This window comes from Oikopleura dioica, chromosome PAR, assembly GCF_907165135.1.
Source record: "Oikopleura dioica chromosome PAR, OKI2018_I68_1.0, whole genome shotgun sequence".
Lineage (NCBI taxonomy): Eukaryota > Metazoa > Chordata > Appendicularia > Copelata > Oikopleuridae > Oikopleura > Oikopleura dioica.
This window is the reverse complement of record NC_137293.1, coordinates 446,513-463,613: the sequence shown is the minus strand read 5'-3', so window position 1 is coordinate 463,613 and position 17,101 is coordinate 446,513. Positions and strand designations below refer to the sequence as shown.

Sequence of the window (17,101 nt, the reverse complement as noted above, 5' to 3'; positions counted from 1 at the left end):
TTTTGGTGCTTTGAAGGTTCTTACGTCAGTTTTATATAAAAATGGGCGTTTTTAAAAATGGAGAATTTTGGGCCTGCAAATTTTCGTCAAAACCGTTCTAATAAATATTTATTACAGCTTTTAAAAATGAATAGAATAATTTTTGTTGAACACTTTTGGCTAAAATTATGCTTTACAGAATATTTTTGTTTGGCATTTTGAACACTTTTCGCACTCTATCTTAGGTTATTTTGGGCTTCTTCAACTGCACTAATGAATTTTTCAACGAATTGAGGAGAGTACCCTCCAGCGACGAAGTCAAAGTAGTATCGTCTGTAAAGTTCTTTTATCAAGTCGATTGGTATTTCTACGAATCCTTGGGCTTCGTGATGAAACCAGCCGGAATCGGGGTCTGGGCCGCCGTAGCGAGGGGCGAGCTCGAGAATGCCGGTCAGGCCCTGCTTGTCCAGGACCCAAGGCCATTCTTCTTCTGATCGACGGCCGTGGATGATGTATTCGTAGTCCATCGCACACTAGAGAATATTCTTAGATTGAAAGATGCAACAAATAATTCGACTTTCGGGACAATTTTTTTTTCTCAAATTTGATTGGCTGGCCGGTCGAATGTCGACATCTGGTTTGTCAAAAATCTGACCAAGATTTTGGTCGAAATTGTCGCATTTTTGCCTGGTTTTCGCTCATAAATTGCCAATTTTAGCATTTTTTCGAGGCTCGAATGAATATTTTGCCGCTTGATTTTGCTGTCAGATAGTATAAATCATCATAACGTCAAAATTGCGGAGAATTATAGATAAGAGATTTTCGTTTCGGAAAACTCGTGTTCAATGTCAGGAAATGACGAGATTTGGAAAACATAATGTTTTTGCTACTCATTCTACGAATTCCCATAAAAACTAAGCTTGTTCATGTTATGACTGATCGAAGCTGTCAAAACATAACCGGCGGTAAACCGTTGAACTTAGTCTTCGACAGCGAATGGTCAAAAAACAGGAACTTACAAAATGACAACATTCGTCTTGAGCTTTCCAATGTTGATTCATTGCCGCGTCGTTTGTGTCATGAACCAGCATTCGCAGCCATTTTTCAAGGGAGACTTTGAATTTTGGCGGAGCGGGTGGGCCAGGCTCTTTTCGGGCTTTTTCGATATAGGAGTTGAATTGTCTGTTGTTTGCTTCGTGCGCAGGATCTTCTGGGTAGTACTGGATTTTGTCTCTCCAGCCTAAAAGAAATTTAGAGTTTCATTATCTAAGAATTAATCTTTCGTTGATGATGTCTAGTGGGCATTTTTGATTCTTTCTTCTGTCGGAATAAGCCCGAGATGATCTCAAAATCTTGGAATCATGGTCCATAATATGGTTCCATGATTCATGGAAGATATTGAGAATTAAAGAAGGGTAAATTGAATATCGAGAGTCAGTTGAAAATACTTTTAACAACTTTGAATGAGAGTATCATTTATATTAAAAATCAGTCAATATTATCAGGATTTATAAAAATATACGATTCATTTCAAATATTTAGCAGAATTTGGCCGTGCGAATACAAAAAGTCAAGTTGAATACATTTTTGTTTTCATTTGTTAATCTGAAATCAAGTAAAATTTTGAAGAGCTATTTTTATTTTCATAAAAAGCGCGCCACCTCCTTCTATCTCAGGTGTTTTATAGGCCATCTGTTATGCAGATTTCCAAAAATCCAGCTGTTGATTATATCTATTTACTTTTAGGAGGCCTGTAAGTAATAGCCTATTACTAATAGGCCATAACTAATCGCCCATAAGAAAATTTTGACGATCCTAAGGGTCTCAGAGCTCTATCTTTTGACCACTTCTTTTTCATATTTAAAATATGATATTTTACCTGATCTTGCCCTTGTAAATGGATCCCTCGTATTTATATATCTCTTCTCCTTCCCCTGCAACAGCGCAGCATGCTTGACTGTATGAAACCTCGGAACAAAGCCATACAAAGCTGCTGGATAAAACACGTTTTTATTCGAGTCGTCCTCAAGCACGACGCCTTTTGCGGCCATTTCTTCTTTCGTCTTGGAAAGTTTTGCGAGGGCGATTTGCCAGTTGGATGTCCCGGCTTTAGGTGGGAGGCAAATCAGGAAGTCTTTTTTGACTTTTTGGGAGTCAGCGTGGCGTAAGGAGAAAACACTGAAATTTGGCTCCAAACTTTGACTTTTTTCAAACGAGATAGAATATTGGATGCTTGGGAATATTTGGAGCCGAATTTATCATTCCACTTGATCGGAGCCATCGAATCAAATCGCTTCCAAGAATACGGATCCTTCGGTTCACCGCCTGGTTCAACGGATAAACCTTCGATTAGTCTGTGAAAATCAAGTAGATCCTCAATCGTGTTATTCTTATCAGCCGCCATTGCGTAAAGTTGTTGTCGATATGTACAAGCAAGGTTTTTGACCAAATAACGACGGAGCATTCGCTTCTCGACCGACTCTGAAAAGGGGCCTTGAAAGAAGCTGCAGATAATTGTTAGCTTACCCATTCGTTCTTCTTGTTCTGGAGTAAGCGGTTCTGAAACGGGAGGGGAGGCTGCATATTCCCATGTGACAACCCAATCGAATTTGGAATCGCCAAGTTGAAGGGTGTAATTGAAGTATACAAGCAATATCTATATATAAATTAAAAAATAGTCAGCAAAAAATTCTTGTTTGTTGACTTCAGAATTTTCAGATTTTTCAAAATTCGGGGAAAAATTTAAGATAGACTTACGGTTAAAATTCCTATAAAAATATATCTGTCTTGAGTTGCGATTTTCTTCGATCTTTCTTCATATTTCGATGCTCTTATTAATAACTCGTTCTCTTCCATTTTCTGTTGTTCCTGAAATTTTCTCTGTCAAAAAAAAATCAATGAGGGTTTAGAAAATCGAATTCAGCCCGCGGGGCAAGCAGCGTAATAAAAAAGGAGGGTTGACTTACTTTTACAATTAAGCACCTGTCTTAATTTTAATTTCTAACTCATGAGAGTTTGTTGATTTTCGATGAGTATTTTCTTCCTTCCTCTCTTTTTTTTCTTCTTTCCTATTTCTCTTCTATCAAAAGAGTTTTCAATGCGCAAATATGCGAATATTTGTGCACTCCTTTTTGTTTGCTCGAGTGAAAATAGCGCGGTTTCTTAAACTGGTCTCTTTTGTTCAATTATTCTTTGTCAAAATTAAGCTCAGAAATAACGGAAAATCGTAAAAAATCTCCGAAAATTTTGATGATCTTCGACTTGTCAGCTCGGACTTCTCTTCTATCGATCTTGTAAGAATCTCAATAAACAGCTTGAAAAGGAAGAATACTCCATCGTCTTGCGATCCGTTTCTGGCACTGAAATTCGCCAAGTCGCTGCTCCAACTGACTCGATCGACTGGGCTTCTACTGTTTTCGGCTCCCTTTCGATGGACTCCTTCAGCCCCGTTGTCAGCCTCAATGCGTGGGAGACGATTTCGAGCTATGACGAGCACTCAACATCGAAAATCCACAACATCGGTCTTTTACTACAGTTGGAGAAGCAGTACGACTCGTTGACGATGGTTTCGAATGTTCAGATTTCGCGACATTTGACCAACTTTTTGGCTACTATTTCGTCGCCGATCAGAGGAACAGACGGTTCAACCGCCTATCATGCCCAGCACTCCGGTATCTTTGAATTCTCTCCTTTTTAAACACAATTTTTATCGAGAAATTTCAATCCAAACCTCTTTTTCAGAGCATAATCTGATGATCCACCCAGCGCCGATGATGAAAACCTTCCGCGAGCGACAAGAACGAGCCCTCGCCCCACTCGTCCAAATCATCTTCCAAGGCCATCAGACCCCTTTTTCTCCAGATCTTATGGGAGAGGACCGCGTACTTGTCTACATCATCGTCCAGCCTGTTCAGTTTTCTTCGAAAAACGAAAGCTACAAGATCTCGATTGTCGCGGATAAAAGCGTCGGTGACTTCGGACCGAAAATACCAGAGCCCTCGGTGGTTTCAAAAAAGAATCTGCAGCAGGTTTGATAGAGTCTTATAAATATCTTATATAAAAACTGAAAATAGACTTATACGTAGCGATTTTATAGTTTTATCGCGTTTTTATGGAACAGGGTTCAACGAATTTGCCAATAAAGTCGCTTTTTTTATGGGCCTTTTGGATGAAATTGCTTATTATTTAAATTTATAACATGTAGTTATATTTCAACTCTCAATTCCCAAGGTGCTGATTCCTCTTCTTATAAACGCATCAAACGCCGCTCTAGCATCAAAAAAGCTCGTATGTCTCCGTGCAAGAGCTCGAGCAGAACTCTTCGCTGATCTAATCGAGTCGCTTTCTGGCTGGGATGGGACTGGACAGCCGGTGGAGGGGCAGAAGATCAGCGAGCTGGTGAGACCGCCCGTGGTCAACAAGGAGAAGAAAAAACTTCTTCCGGATAATGATACTTACATGGTGTTTATGAAGGCGGTGGCGAATTCTGAAAGCTCGAGAAGCCGCGATTCAGGTATCCTTAAAAAATAAATAAACAAAATAACTCTTGTTAGGGTGTTCGTCAGGGAATTACTCATCAAATGAGCTGGAATCGCCAGTCACTCCGCCTCCAGTTGAAAAGCCCCCAAATTTACCGAGCAATTTGCCAGTTGTTACGCTTATCGAAAAGCCGGACATTTCCGGTAGGTATTCAAGCGTAAGTCTGCCAAGAAAGACTTCCAGGGAAAGTTGTTGCTCTCATGAGAGAGTCGTTTATGATATCAAAAGTAAGCCAGATGGAACGACGAAGAGAAGGCGGACGAAAACAAGGAGAAAACCCTCCATCCGGTACGACCCTTTCTAGTAGAAAAATTCAACACTTTCAGAGAGGAATCAAAGCCAAGAAGAAAACCTTCACGATCAGAGTCCCGAAGGTCATCGAAGAGCCAGAAACAGGATAATTTTCTTGAGCAGAAATCACAGTACGATCGCTTGAAGCATGACAGAATTGTAGAGCGATGCAGATCTCTCTCTGACCTTGGCTACAAGGAAAAGCACCAGTCGAGAAAATATGCTCAACTTGAGGACCTCGACTTCAACTGTACTTCTGATTCATCTGTAAGTTTTCCCAAAAGCAATTCTTCCTCTAAAACTTCCTAAGATCGATTCCCTATCCGACATGGACTTTACTTACGCCCTCAGCAAGCTAAAATTTCCGCCGCGAGAAGCCACTTCAAGCCGAAGAAAAAGCCGAATTCCAAGAGCAGCATCTCTAGCTGTTCTTCCAGAGCTCAACGAGTCGATTCCGATGCGGCCAATTATCAAAAATGATTTGATTTCTGCGAGAAAAGAGAAACATTCAGTTTCTTTCAGAGAATAAAGCGATATTGAATGATTTCTGTACATTTGACTTTTGGAATAAAAATTTTGGTGATTTTCGTTCTTTCGTCTCTAGAACTATGGTTATATTTGTCCATAGTTTTCATTTGTCATATTTGAAAAAATATATACACGATGAAATTCGACATAACAACAGTCAAAGAAGGAGAAAGTACGATCTATACTTTTCTACTCAAATTGAGTGGAACCGAAATTGGTGAGTCGTTTATAAATCTAGGTGTAAAGCACCATGTTAACAGAGTTCTTAAAAAGAAATCCTGCTTGTTCTTGCTGTAGCTGTGATTCTCATCCTGCAGAGTAGAAACATAACGAAGATAAAGAAGAAGATAGACTACGACAAACTTGGGAATGGGCATCAATTTGAATAGAATACTGTCGTTTACTTACAATTAGTCTCAAAGAAAAACAACTTTGATAACCAAAAAAGAGATCCTGAAGAAGAACCGACTTCAAAAGCTACAAAAAAGATGCCTGCAATGTTTAAAATGTACCGCAAAGTTTGAATAAAAGCACTCAATTATTTAACTGTACTTTATTATCAATAATAGTGATTTTTCAAGTTTCAAACATACAAAGCAAGGAACTTTAAATGGTCAAAATAAAGGTAAAGCTGGCTAAATCAGTATCAGTAGATTCATTCTTTTTTGTGCGGCTTTCGGAAAATGTGATAACTGGGTATCAGTGAGTGATTTTTTTTACTAAAGACAATGGTAGTTTCTAGTTCGGAAATGAGTGATGCTCATCTTGACAATTGTCAATTGAAACAAGTTTGAGGTAGATGAATTCGTGACTAAGATGAAGCCTCGTGGCTGCCGGAAGCTTTGAACAGCTCACTGTAGATTCCACCTTTAAATAACAAGTTAGGCATTGGCTCAAATGACTGTAGTTACCGTCAATGGCCTTGAGCGCAGTTGGGCTGTCAAACTCGGCGATTTTTCCTTTGTCCATCACCAGAATTTTGTCTAAAAGAAAGTTAAGTCTATCCGTGGAAAAATTAACTCACCGGAATCATCGATCGTATCAATTCTGTGAGCAACGGCGAGGATTGTGCAATCTTTGAACTCTTTTCTAATGGTCGTTTGGACTAGCTGATCTGTCTCGTTATCGACTGAAGCTGTTGCTTCATCCAGAATCAGGAACTTTGTCTTCCTAATTCAAAAAATAAGTCCTCCAGTCTCATTTCTTTCCTTACCTCAAGAGCGCTCTAGCAAGGCAAACTAACTGCCTCTGCCCAGCACTCAAGTTTCCACCACCTTCAGCAATTTCGTGATCCAATCCTTTCGCCAATGTATCTGTAAATCCCTTCAAATGAGATAGCTCGATCGCTCGCCAAATGTCCGCATCCGAGTATTCTCCAAAAGGATCCAAGTTCTTTCGAAGAGTGGCAGAAAACAGCGTCGCTTCCTGCGGAATAATCGTCAACTTCTTTCTAAAAAAGGAATCAGAAAACGAATAAGGACTCAAGAGCTTACCTGAGGTCATGAAGACCGATCTCTCTACAATCAACCCCGTCGATGATAAAGCTCGACTTTTCCTCCGCTTCGACAAGACGGAAAAGTGACAAGACAAAAGTCGACTTTCCGGAGCCAGTTCTTCCACAAATACCGATCTTTTCCCCACCCTATCGAAATAAGTAACGCTCCAAAATGAAAGATAAGAACCTTGATAGTGATGCTGAGATCATCAAGAGCTGGGGGCAAGTTTTTGCGGTAACGAAGAGAGAAGTTTTCCATCTTGAGTTCTCCCTTGTCCGGCCAGCTTTCCAAAAGCTTGTCTTTTCCTTCCCATTCCGCTTCATGTGGGAATTCATCTTTTTACGAGTTTTTCAAAGGATAGTCAAAATTGTAAAAATAACCTATTCAATCTATTTTTAACCCGATCCTTTGTCCGTATACTCCAGCAGCCTCTCCACCGCCACGGCGTGATTCTCCAAGTCTGATGTTTGTCTAACCGCCCAGTTGAGTGTTTGACTCATTCCGAGCGCAGTGGACAGAGCAAAGCCAACTTTACCCGCCGTGGTGTGTTCCTTAGCCCACACGAAGATTAGAGCCGCAGTCAATACGAGCAGATGTGAGAGAATTTCCAGGCGGACGGCGAGCCAACGGTAAGCAATTATAGAGCCATAGTAATTCGCTAGAAACAAGAAATGAAAAGAGGAAAGGGGAAATAAGCGGACCTTGATTATTCTGATCGATGAGCTTGAAGTTGTGGCTCTGGAAGCGACTCTTGTATCGATAAGCCCGAATGGTAGATGCTCCGTGAATCGACTCGCCGAAATGATTGTAAATTGGAGATTTTGAAACAGACTCGATTCGTTTGAGCTGACGAGTGGTTGCGACAAAGATTCGTTGGATCTTTCAAATGGGTTAACGATAAACGATAGCGAGAAACTAACCTTGAAGTAGACGATTCCAAAGAAAGGCAAAAAGACCAAGTACCATACCGAGCCAGAAACAATCGCAAAGACTCCAAAAAGAACTCGCAAAAAACAATGAGTCCACATTTCCAGCGTTCTGATCAGTTGCGCGTCTACAACATCGATATCCTTGCCGACTCTGTTGATGATTCGTCCGGAAGGAGTTTTGTCGTAGAAGCTCAGTGGGAAGCGGAGAATCGATTGAATAACTTGATCGTGGATACCTCGAGAGGCTTTGATGCCACCAAGGGAGAAGGAGAGAGCGACGACAATGACAAACACGGATTGAACAATACCGAATCCTCCGTAAACACCCAGACGAACGCCTAGCTAGCTAAAATTTCCGCCGCGAGAAGCCACTTCAAGCCGAAGAAAAAGCCGAATTCCAAGAGCAGCATCTCTAGCTGTTCTTCCAGAGCTCAACGAGTCGATTCCGATGCGGCCAATTATCAAAAATGATTTGATTTCTGCGAGAAAAGAGAAACATTCAGTTTCTTTCAGAGAATAAAGCGATATTGAATGATTTCTGTACATTTGACTTTTGGAATAAAAATTTTGGTGATTTTCGTTCTTTCGTCTCTAGAACTATGGTTATATTTGTCCATAGTTTTCATTTGTCATATTTGAAAAAATATATACACGATGAAATTCGACATAACAACAGTCAAAGAAGGAGAAAGTACGATCTATACTTTTCTACTCAAATTGAGTGGAACCGAAATTGGTGAGTCGTTTATAAATCTAGGTGTAAAGCACCATGTTAACAGAGTTCTTAAAAAGAAATCCTGCTTGTTCTTGCTGTAGCTGTGATTCTCATCCTGCAGAGTAGAAACATAACGAAGATAAAGAAGAAGATAGACTACGACAAACTTGGGAATGGGCATCAATTTGAATAGAATACTGTCGTTTACTTACAATTAGTCTCAAAGAAAAACAACTTTGATAACCAAAAAAGAGATCCTGAAGAAGAACCGACTTCAAAAGCTACAAAAAAGATGCCTGCAATGTTTAAAATGTACCGCAAAGTTTGAATAAAAGCACTCAATTATTTAACTGTACTTTATTATCAATAATAGTGATTTTTCAAGTTTCAAACATACAAAGCAAGGAACTTTAAATGGTCAAAATAAAGGTAAAGCTGGCTAAATCAGTATCAGTAGATTCATTCTTTTTTGTGCGGCTTTCGGAAAATGTGATAACTGGGTATCAGTGAGTGATTTTTTTTACTAAAGACAATGGTAGTTTCTAGTTCGGAAATGAGTGATGCTCATCTTGACAATTGTCAATTGAAACAAGTTTGAGGTAGATGAATTCGTGACTAAGATGAAGCCTCGTGGCTGCCGGAAGCTTTGAACAGCTCACTGTAGATTCCACCTTTAAATAACAAGTTAGGCATTGGCTCAAATGACTGTAGTTACCGTCAATGGCCTTGAGCGCAGTTGGGCTGTCAAACTCGGCGATTTTTCCTTTGTCCATCACCAGAATTTTGTCTAAAAGAAAGTTAAGTCTATCCGTGGAAAAATTAACTCACCGGAATCATCGATCGTATCAATTCTGTGAGCAACGGCGAGGATTGTGCAATCTTTGAACTCTTTTCTAATGGTCGTTTGGACTAGCTGATCTGTCTCGTTATCGACTGAAGCTGTTGCTTCATCCAGAATCAGGAACTTTGTCTTCCTAATTCAAAAAATAAGTCCTCCAGTCTCATTTCTTTCCTTACCTCAAGAGCGCTCTAGCAAGGCAAACTAACTGCCTCTGCCCAGCACTCAAGTTTCCACCACCTTCAGCAATTTCGTGATCCAATCCTTTCGCCAATGTATCTGTAAATCCCTTCAAATGAGATAGCTCGATCGCTCGCCAAATGTCCGCATCCGAGTATTCTCCAAAAGGATCCAAGTTCTTTCGAAGAGTGGCAGAAAACAGCGTCGCTTCCTGCGGAATAATCGTCAACTTCTTTCTAAAAAAGGAATCAGAAAACGAATAAGGACTCAAGAGCTTACCTGAGGTCATGAAGACCGATCTCTCTACAATCAACCCCGTCGATGATAAAGCTCGACTTTTCCTCCGCTTCGACAAGACGGAAAAGTGACAAGACAAAAGTCGACTTTCCGGAGCCAGTTCTTCCACAAATACCGATCTTTTCCCCACCCTATCGAAATAAGTAACGCTCCAAAATGAAAGATAAGAACCTTGATAGTGATGCTGAGATCATCAAGAGCTGGGGGCAAGTTTTTGCGGTAACGAAGAGAGAAGTTTTCCATCTTGAGTTCTCCCTTGTCCGGCCAGCTTTCCAAAAGCTTGTCTTTTCCTTCCCATTCCGCTTCATGTGGGAATTCATCTTTTTACGAGTTTTTCAAAGGATAGTCAAAATTGTAAAAATAACCTATTCAATCTATTTTTAACCCGATCCTTTGTCCGTATACTCCAGCAGCCTCTCCACCGCCACGGCGTGATTCTCCAAGTCTGATGTTTGTCTAACCGCCCAGTTGAGTGTTTGACTCATTCCGAGCGCAGTGGACAGAGCAAAGCCAACTTTACCCGCCGTGGTGTGTTCCTTAGCCCACACGAAGATTAGAGCCGCAGTCAATACGAGCAGATGTGAGAGAATTTCCAGGCGGACGGCGAGCCAACGGTAAGCAATTATAGAGCCATAGTAATTCGCTAGAAACAAGAAATGAAAAGAGGAAAGGGGAAATAAGCGGACCTTGATTATTCTGATCGATGAGCTTGAAGTTGTGGCTCTGGAAGCGACTCTTGTATCGATAAGCCCGAATGGTAGATGCTCCGTGAATCGACTCGCCGAAATGATTGTAAATTGGAGATTTTGAAACAGACTCGATTCGTTTGAGCTGACGAGTGGTTGCGACAAAGATTCGTTGGATCTTTCAAATGGGTTAACGATAAACGATAGCGAGAAACTAACCTTGAAGTAGACGATTCCAAAGAAAGGCAAAAAGACCAAGTACCATACCGAGCCAGAAACAATCGCAAAGACTCCAAAAAGAACTCGCAAAAAACAATGAGTCCACATTTCCAGCGTTCTGATCAGTTGCGCGTCTACAACATCGATATCCTTGCCGACTCTGTTGATGATTCGTCCGGAAGGAGTTTTGTCGTAGAAGCTCAGTGGGAAGCGGAGAATCGATTGAATAACTTGATCGTGGATACCTCGAGAGGCTTTGATGCCACCAAGGGAGAAGGAGAGAGCGACGACAATGACAAACACGGATTGAACAATACCGAATCCTCCGTAAACACCCAGACGAACGCCGATAGACAGCGGCTCCTCTGGATCATCAACCATCAGATCTTTGGCAGATTCAAAGATATCCGTCTCTCGCCGATATCTGGTGACACACTCTTCGACGGTTCCATTTGCTGGCTTTGTACTGTCGGACCAATCAGCCAGCCAAAGATTCTCGCCGAGCCAGAAGCCGTATCTGATTGTATTCATAAGCATGGCGAAGAAGAACTGGAACATTCCAAAAGCCTCGAGATATTTTCTCAGGACGCTGAAATCGATGGTTCCGCTTTTTGACTCTTCCTTCTCCGTGATTTTGCCGTCCAGTGCTTTATCTTTCGACTCCTTGACCGACAACTTCGACTTCGTTGGCGCCTCAATTTCTTCGGCTTTCTTTTCAGTAGCGGAAGAATCAGCCTTTAGAATCATATGAAACTCCGGATTTCGCGCCCAAATATCTTCATATTTTCCGATGTCAAGAATCTTTCCTTTGCTCAACAAAACAACACGGTCGCACATTGGCAGGAACTGCGTCGCATGGGTCGCTAGAACTCGCGTTTTGGATTTGAGAATGGACTCTCGGCCGATCAAATTCGTGAATATTTCTTTTCCTACATGAGGATCAACGGCTGACAACGGATCGTCGAAGAGAATGATGTCTGGATTGGAATAGGCGGCGCGAGCGAGGGAGACGCGCTGTTTCTGGCCTCCGGAGAGGTTGATTCCTTTCTCGCCGATTTCCGTCTGATCTCCGCTTTGGAGAATGTCTAGATCATCTCGAAGCGATGCCGCAGCGACGCACTTCTTGTAATAAGCTTCGTCTAGTTGCTTGCCGAAAATGATATTGTCCTTGAGCGTGGCATTCTGCAGCCATGCATCTTGGGGAACATACGCGACGGTGCCAGCTAAGGCTACGGATCCGCCGAGCTGGTCCATTTCGTTGAGCATGGCGCTGATAAGCGATGATTTTCCGCTGCCAATGTGTCCAACTATGCCGACGAGTTCGCCCTTTTTGATGTCGATAGAAATATCCTCCAGGGTCGCTCCTTCGGATTTCTTCCAAGTAAAGCTTCCGTTTTCAATCTTTACAGTTCCCGACTTTCCAGGAGTCTTTTCGGAGTCCTTGAGTTCTGGAAGATTGAAATAATTCTGCAAACGGGTCACGGAAACGCGCGCTTCGATCACTTGCATCAGCATCATTGGAAACATCTGCATCGGGAACCGCAGCAGATTGAAGTACATGATGGAAACGAAGGCCTTCTCAGGGGTGAGGACGTTGTTGACGGGATCTCTGAGGACATAAGTGGCAAAAGCAGCGATAGTGATGAAGAACGGCGAGACCGACCAAGTCAGGGACATGAAAACGGCGACTTTTGCGCGTTTCCACATTTGGTCCAGCTCTTTCTGACGGATTTCGTCGATCCACGAGGCGAAGAACACCTCCCAGGCGTAGAGTTTGACAGTTTTGATAGCGGTTACAAGCTCGGAAATGGTCTTCATTCGTTTGTCCTTGGTTTGCATCAGCGCGCGCATGATTTCTCCGATCTTTTTGCCGACGAAGGCGTTTGCTGGGATGAGTAAGATCATCACGGCAATTCCGGAAAAGATCGCGGCGCCGAGCTCTTGCCAGAGAAAGTAAAGCGAAAGGCCGATTTGAAGGGGGCCAGACCAGATCATGTGAATGTAAGTGAAGATGTCTTGGAACTTCTGTGCGTCGACCGTCATCATGTTGACAATTTCTCCGTGTGTGAACATTCCACGCGCTTGAGAAGAAATGTTCAGTGATTTCTGGTAGAGAAACGAGGTGATCGAGTTTTTCACCTTCAATCCGGCATTGCTTCCGACCCAAAAGTACTGATGAAGCAGGAGTGTTTGAACAGTCGAAACGACAAAAAGCAGGAGCGCCAGAAGAACTCCCTCTTGGATCGACGTTGATTCTGCGCAGACACTGATCCAGCGAATAAACATCTTGAGGACTTGAGGGTTGATGAAGGAAAGCGCGTCGTGGAGAAATTTGAAACAAGCAGCCATTAGAGCAGGCTTCCAGTAAGCTTTGACCATCACTTTCAAGAGCCCCTTTTGCATGACCTTCGTTCCTTCGACTGGAAGATCAGATTCTTCAGCATCTTCTGGCTTGGTATTAATTTTCGACTTTTTCTCGTCGAGAAGCGCATCTTTTCATCAGCTTTTCCGCCCTTTTCCTTGCTTTTTGCACCTTTTTTACTCTTAATTGGAGCGATAAATGTCCAACTTGCTTCTGCAGCTTCCCAGCTCTCGCAGAATCGATCGTGCTCCTTGTCGGACTTGAGGTGTTCCGGAACCTTTGGAAGATCGTCCATTTCTAGCGGCTTGTCTGTGACGCCCATGATTCTGCCGTACCAGTGGAAGAAAATTCGGGACGGAAGACTAGCTTCTTCTTCCCAAGCGTTTTCGGACGCTAAGAATGGGTCAAATTGAATATTTCGAAAGTTATAAAGCTTCATATGATATGAATCATATCTCGAAAAGCTGCGTAAGAAACCTGAGTTTGGGCAAGAGATCTTGTTAACAAAGCTGCAATTAAAGCTTTTTCAGGACCCTGACTCAGGTTCTTTTCACAGCCTACCAAGCCTAGATAAAGGTCTTACTGAATCTTATGTACAATTTTTTCATCTTTTCGTATTTTCTCTGGACTTTGGATTTCGCCCAGAGAGAAAGATAGAAGAATATCCTAAACCAGAAGCAAATATGAACCGCGCAAATAAGCTAGTCTTGTAGAAACTGACCCATTCCTTCAGAATATTTGGCGCAAGGGTTGAGGTTATTCGGTACCAAATGCAGCACCATTCCAATCAGCAAAAGCGTTTCCTGCCAAACAGCGAATTTCAACGACCGTTGCAGGACGATAGAATCGTGGACGGCTTCTGGCGAGTTGAAGTAATGTCCAGCAGTGATAAAGGTCGGGAAGAAGCCGATGAAGGAGACGAAGAAGAGGAGTAGGACGAGGCCATTTCCGTCTTTTGTCGTTTTCTTCGATTCCCAGAGGATGAAAATTGTTGAAAAGGGTACGAGGGAGTAGAGGACCGGGCCGAGGAGAGCGAGGTCTTCGGCGTAGCCATCTTTGTTATAGTCGATGACGGAGAGGATTGATTCGGACCAGGATAGAATTACTTTAAATAAGGTTATTTCTAAGGAATATAAAATTGGGTACCTAAGGCGACAGAAACAAAAAGGCGAAGATAGAGGAGAACCGATGGCGTTTGGTTCTTTTTTCGAATGCTAGCGAAGAATTTGACAGCGACGAGAAAGAGCACGGGCGAAACTAGAATCGTGGCAGCTCCGATGAGCAGCTGATTTTGATGATACTCGCACGCTCCAGCCCATTGTCCCGATGCGCCTTCGATAGTCTGCCAGCCACTCTCACTACACCACATGGTGACTGAAATAGAAAGATTGTTAGTTTAAATTTAACTCATCTACGGATTTTGGCCAATATTTTGGTTCAATAAGGCATTATTTTGTTTGACCCCGCACAAAGGTACGCTTATCATGCTAGAAATCCTCCTTTTTATAAATTTTTATTTGTTAGAAAGGAGCCGCAGAAATAATGCGGTAGGCAAAGTAACGCCTAATTGAGCCAAAATTTTGGTCAGGAAATATGAATGGGTTAAAATTTTTAAAATTTGAAACATGATTGAGATGATTTCGATGAAAGGAAACATGGGAACAGTTCTTTTTCTACAGCAATTTTCTCTACACTTTTGAGGCTCAAATTTGAGCTAAAGATTGATTCATTTTCGAGTCTGACTTCCAACTTTTTTCAAAAGAAAAGTTCGCCAAAATAAATCGATAAAGAGGGAACGAACCAGCGGGTCCGTTGAAAATCATGATTTTTCTCTTATTTTTTCAATTCTTCCGTTTTCTTCTTGAAGAATGCGCCAAGAGCCCTGGCCCCGCGTAGGTTGAGAAATTAGGTTGTTACTCGGATCTCGCGTAAGTTAGAGAAAAAGTGGTTATTTTTTGTGAATTATATGAAAAATCTCTAAGCCAATTTTCTGAAAAAAATTCTTTTGTTCTTAGTAAATGGAGTTTCTTCCGCATCTTCTTTGTGAGTCGAAAAAAAGAAGAATCGAGAAAAAATGGCTGTCGTTAAAATGCTTTTCTTGAGCCTTAGATTCTCTTGGTTGATTTTTCTTTGACCAAAATTTTCGACTTTGGCCATTTTTCGTTGATTTTGACCTTTTCTCTTTTGTATCTTTTTCCAATTTTATCGAAATAAGAGCCCTAATTATCGGATTTAGAAGAAAAGAAAAATGTTCAAAAACTTCAACGGTCGATTCGTGCTTGGATCAACGAGTCCGAGAAGGAGGGATATTCTCAAAATGGTGGACTTGGAATTCGTCCAGAAATCGCCGCAATTTGACGAAACCGAGTTAATGAAACGAACAGATCTTTCGCCCGAGAACTTGGTCAAACTCATTGCAGAAAATAAGGTGAGCCCTTTCACTGCTTTCTTTTTTCAACAACATCTGTTTAGGCTGAAAATGTGGCTGATCTTGAAGCAACTGACTTTCTTATCTGCTGCGATACAGTAATTGCTTCCGGGGCTCAGATATTCGGCAAGCCAGCGGACAGAACTCAACAACTCGAACGGCTGAAATCGATGAATGGAGGGAGCCATTCTGTGTTTTCTGGAGTTTGCTTGAAGTACAAAAATAAGGTTCAATCCCTTCTCTTTCTGTTTCTTGAGAACTCATTTTAGACGCGCTCATTTTCCGTCGAATCAAAAGTCAACTTCGGAGACAACAAGGAGGAACTATTGGAATGGTACGTCAGCACTGGAGACGGAATGGACAAAGCAGGAGGATACGGACTTCAATCAGCTGGAGCAGTGCTTGTCAAGAGCATCGAAGGCTGTTATTATAATGTTATGGGACTGCCGCTGCATCAGCTCTTGCGAGAAATTGACCTCCTGCTCGAATAGAAAAAAATAGTGTTTGAAAGCTGAATTGACGACTTATGACATTTGGATTATCACATGGGAAAATGTTCTTTATGACGAATAATAAAAATTGGAGTCTTATATGTTGAGTCAAAAATTGTTCGTCGGTTTATTCGTAAAATAAAGTTGTAAAATGAAGAAATATCGTGGCATTTCGGTAGATTTGTTTGTCTTTGTAGTTCTTCTGTTTTCAGAAGCCAACCGGGATACTCTGGCCAACACAAGTAGTGTAGTCGCATGTGGGAGCGATGTCGAACTCGGCGACCTGGTTTGGTCCCATTGGAATGGTCACTGGAATGGCGAAATTGACGCAGTCGTAGATGTCGTTCCAGGTGACGGTATCAGGCAGGCCGTTGGGGTAGTTGAGTTGGAGGATGTACGCGTCTTTTTTCAGGTTTCCAGTGATGTCTGGCTGGGTCTTGTGAACGCTAGAATTGAGAATAAAGATCGACGAATGGGCGGAGTTGGTTTTACTTGAATCCCATGGTGATGGATCGATGATCTTTCTGATCCTTAGGGTAGTCCTGGTAGTAAGTCGCGTTGAAAGCTCTGTAATTCGGCATGGGATGGTCGGTTTTGGGATCTCTCATGTCCATAATTTCGAAGCTGAAGGCGTACTCGGGATCATCTCCTCGGAACATGTTGAGAACGGTCTGCTTGCAGGTTTTTCGGGAAAAGATCAAATATCCCTGATAGTCGTTGAGGGCGGCAGCGCGGCTGGAGGAAATGACGAAAGATGAAGCAGTGTTTGTCTGAATGATCCGCTAAGTGGAATTTTTTACCATCATTCTCTTACTCTGAAATAAGGCTTCATCATCTGCCATTTCCAAAGCGCCTTCTCCGTCAGCAAGTTTGGCGCAACTCGGTCACAAGCGCAAGGATCATCGACTGAAATACATTAAAGCTAAAAAAGCTCAAGATAAAATTTCAAATAAAAAAAATATATCATTCCACACACTATCTCTTGATCTCTCGTTTTTCAAAAGAGATAAAGAAATTCAAAAATTCGGTTTCATTGTAATTTTGATTTAGCAAAAGTCAAGCGTTCTCAAAAAACGCAAAAGTCTCGCTATGAAAAAAGAAATGGAGAAAAGTCGATTTTATG

General features: G+C 41.9%; 8 protein-coding genes across 9 annotated transcripts; 2 read left to right on the top strand and 6 right to left on the bottom strand.

Moving 5' to 3' along the window:
* Positions 1 to 100: 100 nt before the first annotated feature.
* On the bottom strand, positions 101 to 3,062 carry LOC145703291 (carbohydrate sulfotransferase 12-like). The gene is made up of 6 exons (XM_081780630.1): positions 2,946 to 3,062; positions 2,737 to 2,847; positions 2,506 to 2,635; positions 1,859 to 2,460; positions 999 to 1,219; positions 101 to 512 (listed from the first exon to the last, which is right to left on the bottom strand). The coding sequence occupies exons 4-6, from the start codon at positions 2,028 to 2,030 to the stop codon at positions 216 to 218; spliced, it is 690 nt and encodes a 229-aa protein (XP_081636756.1). The 5' UTR covers positions 2,031 to 2,460; positions 2,506 to 2,635; positions 2,737 to 2,847; positions 2,946 to 3,062; the 3' UTR covers positions 101 to 215.
* Positions 2,987 to 5,862, top strand: LOC145705745 (uncharacterized). The gene is made up of 8 exons (XM_081783228.1): positions 2,987 to 2,992; positions 3,248 to 3,650; positions 3,721 to 4,007; positions 4,210 to 4,492; positions 4,533 to 4,806; positions 4,845 to 5,076; positions 5,120 to 5,554; positions 5,611 to 5,862. The coding sequence occupies exons 1-7, from the start codon at positions 2,987 to 2,989 to the stop codon at positions 5,336 to 5,338; spliced, it is 1,704 nt and encodes a 567-aa protein (XP_081639354.1). The 3' UTR covers positions 5,339 to 5,554; positions 5,611 to 5,862.
* Positions 5,863 to 5,876: 14 nt separating this feature from the next.
* On the bottom strand, positions 5,877 to 7,174 carry LOC145704776 (ATP-binding cassette sub-family C member 3-like). The gene is made up of 6 exons (XM_081782245.1): positions 7,020 to 7,174; positions 6,831 to 6,979; positions 6,551 to 6,787; positions 6,362 to 6,507; positions 6,249 to 6,320; positions 5,877 to 6,204 (listed from the first exon to the last, which is right to left on the bottom strand). Exons 1-6 carry the CDS (start codon positions 7,089 to 7,091, stop codon positions 6,149 to 6,151), a joined length of 732 nt encoding a protein of 243 aa, XP_081638371.1. The 5' UTR covers positions 7,092 to 7,174; the 3' UTR covers positions 5,877 to 6,148.
* A 54-nt stretch (positions 7,175 to 7,228) lies between these two features.
* LOC145705744 (multidrug resistance-associated protein 1-like) lies at positions 7,229 to 8,388 on the bottom strand. The gene is made up of 4 exons (XM_081783227.1): positions 8,307 to 8,388; positions 7,754 to 8,100; positions 7,535 to 7,712; positions 7,229 to 7,491 (listed from the first exon to the last, which is right to left on the bottom strand). Exons 1-4 carry the CDS (start codon positions 8,386 to 8,388, stop codon positions 7,229 to 7,231), a joined length of 870 nt encoding a protein of 289 aa, XP_081639353.1.
* Positions 8,389 to 8,818: 430 nt separating this feature from the next.
* LOC145705743 (multidrug resistance-associated protein 1-like) lies at positions 8,819 to 13,079 on the bottom strand. Its single transcript, XM_081783226.1, has 9 exons — positions 10,698 to 13,079; positions 10,479 to 10,656; positions 10,178 to 10,435; positions 9,964 to 10,118; positions 9,775 to 9,923; positions 9,495 to 9,731; positions 9,306 to 9,451; positions 9,193 to 9,264; positions 8,819 to 9,148 (listed from the first exon to the last, which is right to left on the bottom strand). The coding sequence occupies exons 1-9, from the start codon at positions 13,074 to 13,076 to the stop codon at positions 9,093 to 9,095; spliced, it is 3,630 nt and encodes a 1,209-aa protein (XP_081639352.1). The 5' UTR covers positions 13,077 to 13,079; the 3' UTR covers positions 8,819 to 9,092.
* On the bottom strand, positions 13,064 to 15,006 carry LOC145704775 (uncharacterized). Its single transcript, XM_081782244.1, has 4 exons — positions 14,861 to 15,006; positions 14,206 to 14,433; positions 13,781 to 14,164; positions 13,064 to 13,452 (listed from the first exon to the last, which is right to left on the bottom strand). The coding sequence occupies exons 1-4, from the start codon at positions 14,880 to 14,882 to the stop codon at positions 13,082 to 13,084; spliced, it is 1,005 nt and encodes a 334-aa protein (XP_081638370.1). The 5' UTR covers positions 14,883 to 15,006; the 3' UTR covers positions 13,064 to 13,081.
* LOC145704777 (dTTP/UTP pyrophosphatase-like) lies at positions 14,870 to 16,117 on the top strand. Of its 2 annotated transcripts, none has more exons than XM_081782246.1 (4): positions 14,870 to 14,987; positions 15,296 to 15,487; positions 15,532 to 15,714; positions 15,757 to 16,116. In XM_081782246.1, the coding sequence occupies exons 2-4, from the start codon at positions 15,308 to 15,310 to the stop codon at positions 15,976 to 15,978; spliced, it is 585 nt and encodes a 194-aa protein (XP_081638372.1). In that variant the 5' UTR covers positions 14,870 to 14,987; positions 15,296 to 15,307; the 3' UTR covers positions 15,979 to 16,116. The 2 variants fall into 2 exon arrangements, with proteins under 2 accessions (XP_081638372.1, XP_081638373.1); XM_081782247.1 differs by lacking the exon at positions 14,870 to 14,987 and adding an exon at positions 15,004 to 15,102 and having other exon boundaries at positions 15,757 to 16,117.
* Positions 16,082 to 17,061, bottom strand: LOC145704778 (uncharacterized). The gene is made up of 3 exons (XM_081782248.1): positions 16,793 to 17,061; positions 16,471 to 16,748; positions 16,082 to 16,424 (listed from the first exon to the last, which is right to left on the bottom strand). Exons 1-3 carry the CDS (start codon positions 16,811 to 16,813, stop codon positions 16,187 to 16,189), a joined length of 537 nt encoding a protein of 178 aa, XP_081638374.1. The 5' UTR covers positions 16,814 to 17,061; the 3' UTR covers positions 16,082 to 16,186.
* Between the last annotated feature and the right edge of the window lie 40 nt (positions 17,062 to 17,101).